The following is a 2,117-nucleotide window of genomic DNA, read 5'->3' as shown; positions in this document are numbered from 1 at the left end:
TAACCACTAACTTGCTCTTTTATAAGTTAATTTTGTATTCTTTCATATTCATTTTTCATTAACTATTTTTTAATAGATACTATGGCTAATATAAAGTATATATATTTGTCGTTTAAAAAAAACTCCATATTTATTAAACTAACCTCCTCATTATATTTATATCTATATTATATATTGTCAATTAACAAAACATGGATATTTATATTTCAAATGTATAATATTATGTGATACTATAAAATAATTTATTTTTATTTAAAATGAAATTTTTTTAAATAAAAAATAACGATAAAGATTTTATTTAAAAAAATAAAATAATTAAAAATACATAACAACGAAAACAAAAAAAATTAGAAACATTTTGAACTTTTAAGTCGTAATTATTTTTTTCACCCCATATTGAAAATCCTGAATACGCCACGGCGTCTTTCACATAAATGTTTTAGGAAAGATCGACTGCCACATGACCTTTTACGCTATATTAGATGTTAAAATTCTGCTGTCTAAAATTAATCTCGGTACACATATAAAAATTGATGGGAAATTGAATACAGTTCTATTCATATATTCGTATATAGTTAAACCAAATTAAGAATGAATGAAATAATCTACATAATAAACCTAATTTAATCCATTGTAGCTAATTTACGATAGCTACTAGCCCAGACAGAAATAATCTTATTAAAAAATTGTTAACACTTTTATTAAAACAGATAAATAAAGGTGTCACAAAGTACTATACGGATTACGGAGTAGGTAGTTATGGAATAATCGGTTCTATTTATTCCCATTCAATTCGTGCCCAAGAGTTTTGTTAATAGAGTACTTTAAAATTCAACTACTCCTATTAAAATTTATAAGTCTTTTAGTATTATATATAAGGGCATCCGCATCGCTGCGCGATGCTGTTTCGGTCTCGTCTCGACGAGACAAGACAGCATCGAGACAGTGTTGCGAAGCTGGTCTCGTCTCGACGAGACGCGACATCTCGTCGCGCGACGCGTGCCGGAGAGGCCGGCCTCAAGCTGGCGAGCCACGCGCGCGGGCCACGTGGCGCGCGCTGGCGGATGGCGTCGGAATTATGACGTAAGAATTTATTTATTTATTTAATTCGAAAAAAATAATTTTTTTTTAAACGGTCAAATCACCGTTGCCAAACGGTCGATTTTTTCAATATTTTTTTTTCTTTTATTATTCTACAAATACTCCATTCCTCTTCCATTCTCTTCCTCTTCCATTCTCCATTTTACACACAAACACTACACTCATCTATTCTTTTCTCTCCAATTGTTGAAAAAATGTCCGGCGATGGAAACTCCAGCGGCGGCGGCTCCGGCGGGCTCGACTTGAACTCGTTCGACGATTGGGCGAGCATGTACAACTTTTTGGGTACTACCGGTTCGTCGCCGGGCACCCAAGCCTCAAGCCTCGACGACTCTGTCGGCGTACCAAACACCACATTTTGATGTGGATGCATACTATCATCCCTCCCCCCTCAGAGGTACGGGCAATCGTCGGGATTATTCCAAATTCCGGAGAATTTTTTGCCGCCTGAACGCACTTTGCCCTATCGGCCAATAGGTGGAGGCTCCGGCAAGATCGGCGTCAATGCCGAGGAGGAAGAGGGCGACCACGAGGTTGTGGGGGACGGCATGCCTCATCCATACAGCCAAAAGGAGACGTTGGCTCTGTACGACGCTTGGATCAGCGTCTCGTACGATCCTGTCGTCGGGAATCAACAAACCCACAAGTGTTTTTGGAAAAAAGTCACCGAAGTTTACCACGCACGAAGGCCGAAGAAGACCTTTGCCCGCAACATGAAGATGCTCCGTAGTCATTGGGACCGATGCGACAAAGATGTCAAAAAATTTTGCGCGATATACAGAACAGAAGAGGTGAATTATCAAAGCGGAGCCAATGGAGCCGACATTCTGAGAGCGGCGTTGCGGGTCTTCAAAGACGACGTCGGTAAAGATTTCAAGCATGTCGATGTTTGGTCGCAAGTCCACCAACTTGAAAGGTGGGCTGGCGGTGTCGAGTCGGACTCGAAACGCACGAAGCACACGGCGCGTGGCCACTACTCGTCTAGTGATGGTGGTGAATGCAACACCTCACAATAG

At 39.8% G+C, this 2,117-nt stretch overlaps 1 protein-coding gene across 1 annotated transcript; it reads left to right on the top strand.

The window, feature by feature from the left end:
* Positions 1 to 1,295: 1,295 nt before the first annotated feature.
* LOC125189475 (glutathione S-transferase T3-like) lies at positions 1,296 to 2,117 on the top strand. Its single transcript, XM_048086749.1, has 2 exons — positions 1,296 to 1,395; positions 1,579 to 2,117. Exons 1-2 carry the CDS (start codon positions 1,296 to 1,298, stop codon positions 2,115 to 2,117), a joined length of 639 nt encoding a protein of 212 aa, XP_047942706.1.

The sequence above is a fragment of the Salvia hispanica genome, chromosome 5 (assembly GCF_023119035.1).
Source record: "Salvia hispanica cultivar TCC Black 2014 chromosome 5, UniMelb_Shisp_WGS_1.0, whole genome shotgun sequence".
NCBI lineage: Eukaryota > Viridiplantae > Streptophyta > Magnoliopsida > Lamiales > Lamiaceae > Salvia > Salvia hispanica.
This window is presented reverse-complemented; position numbering and strand designations above follow the sequence as displayed.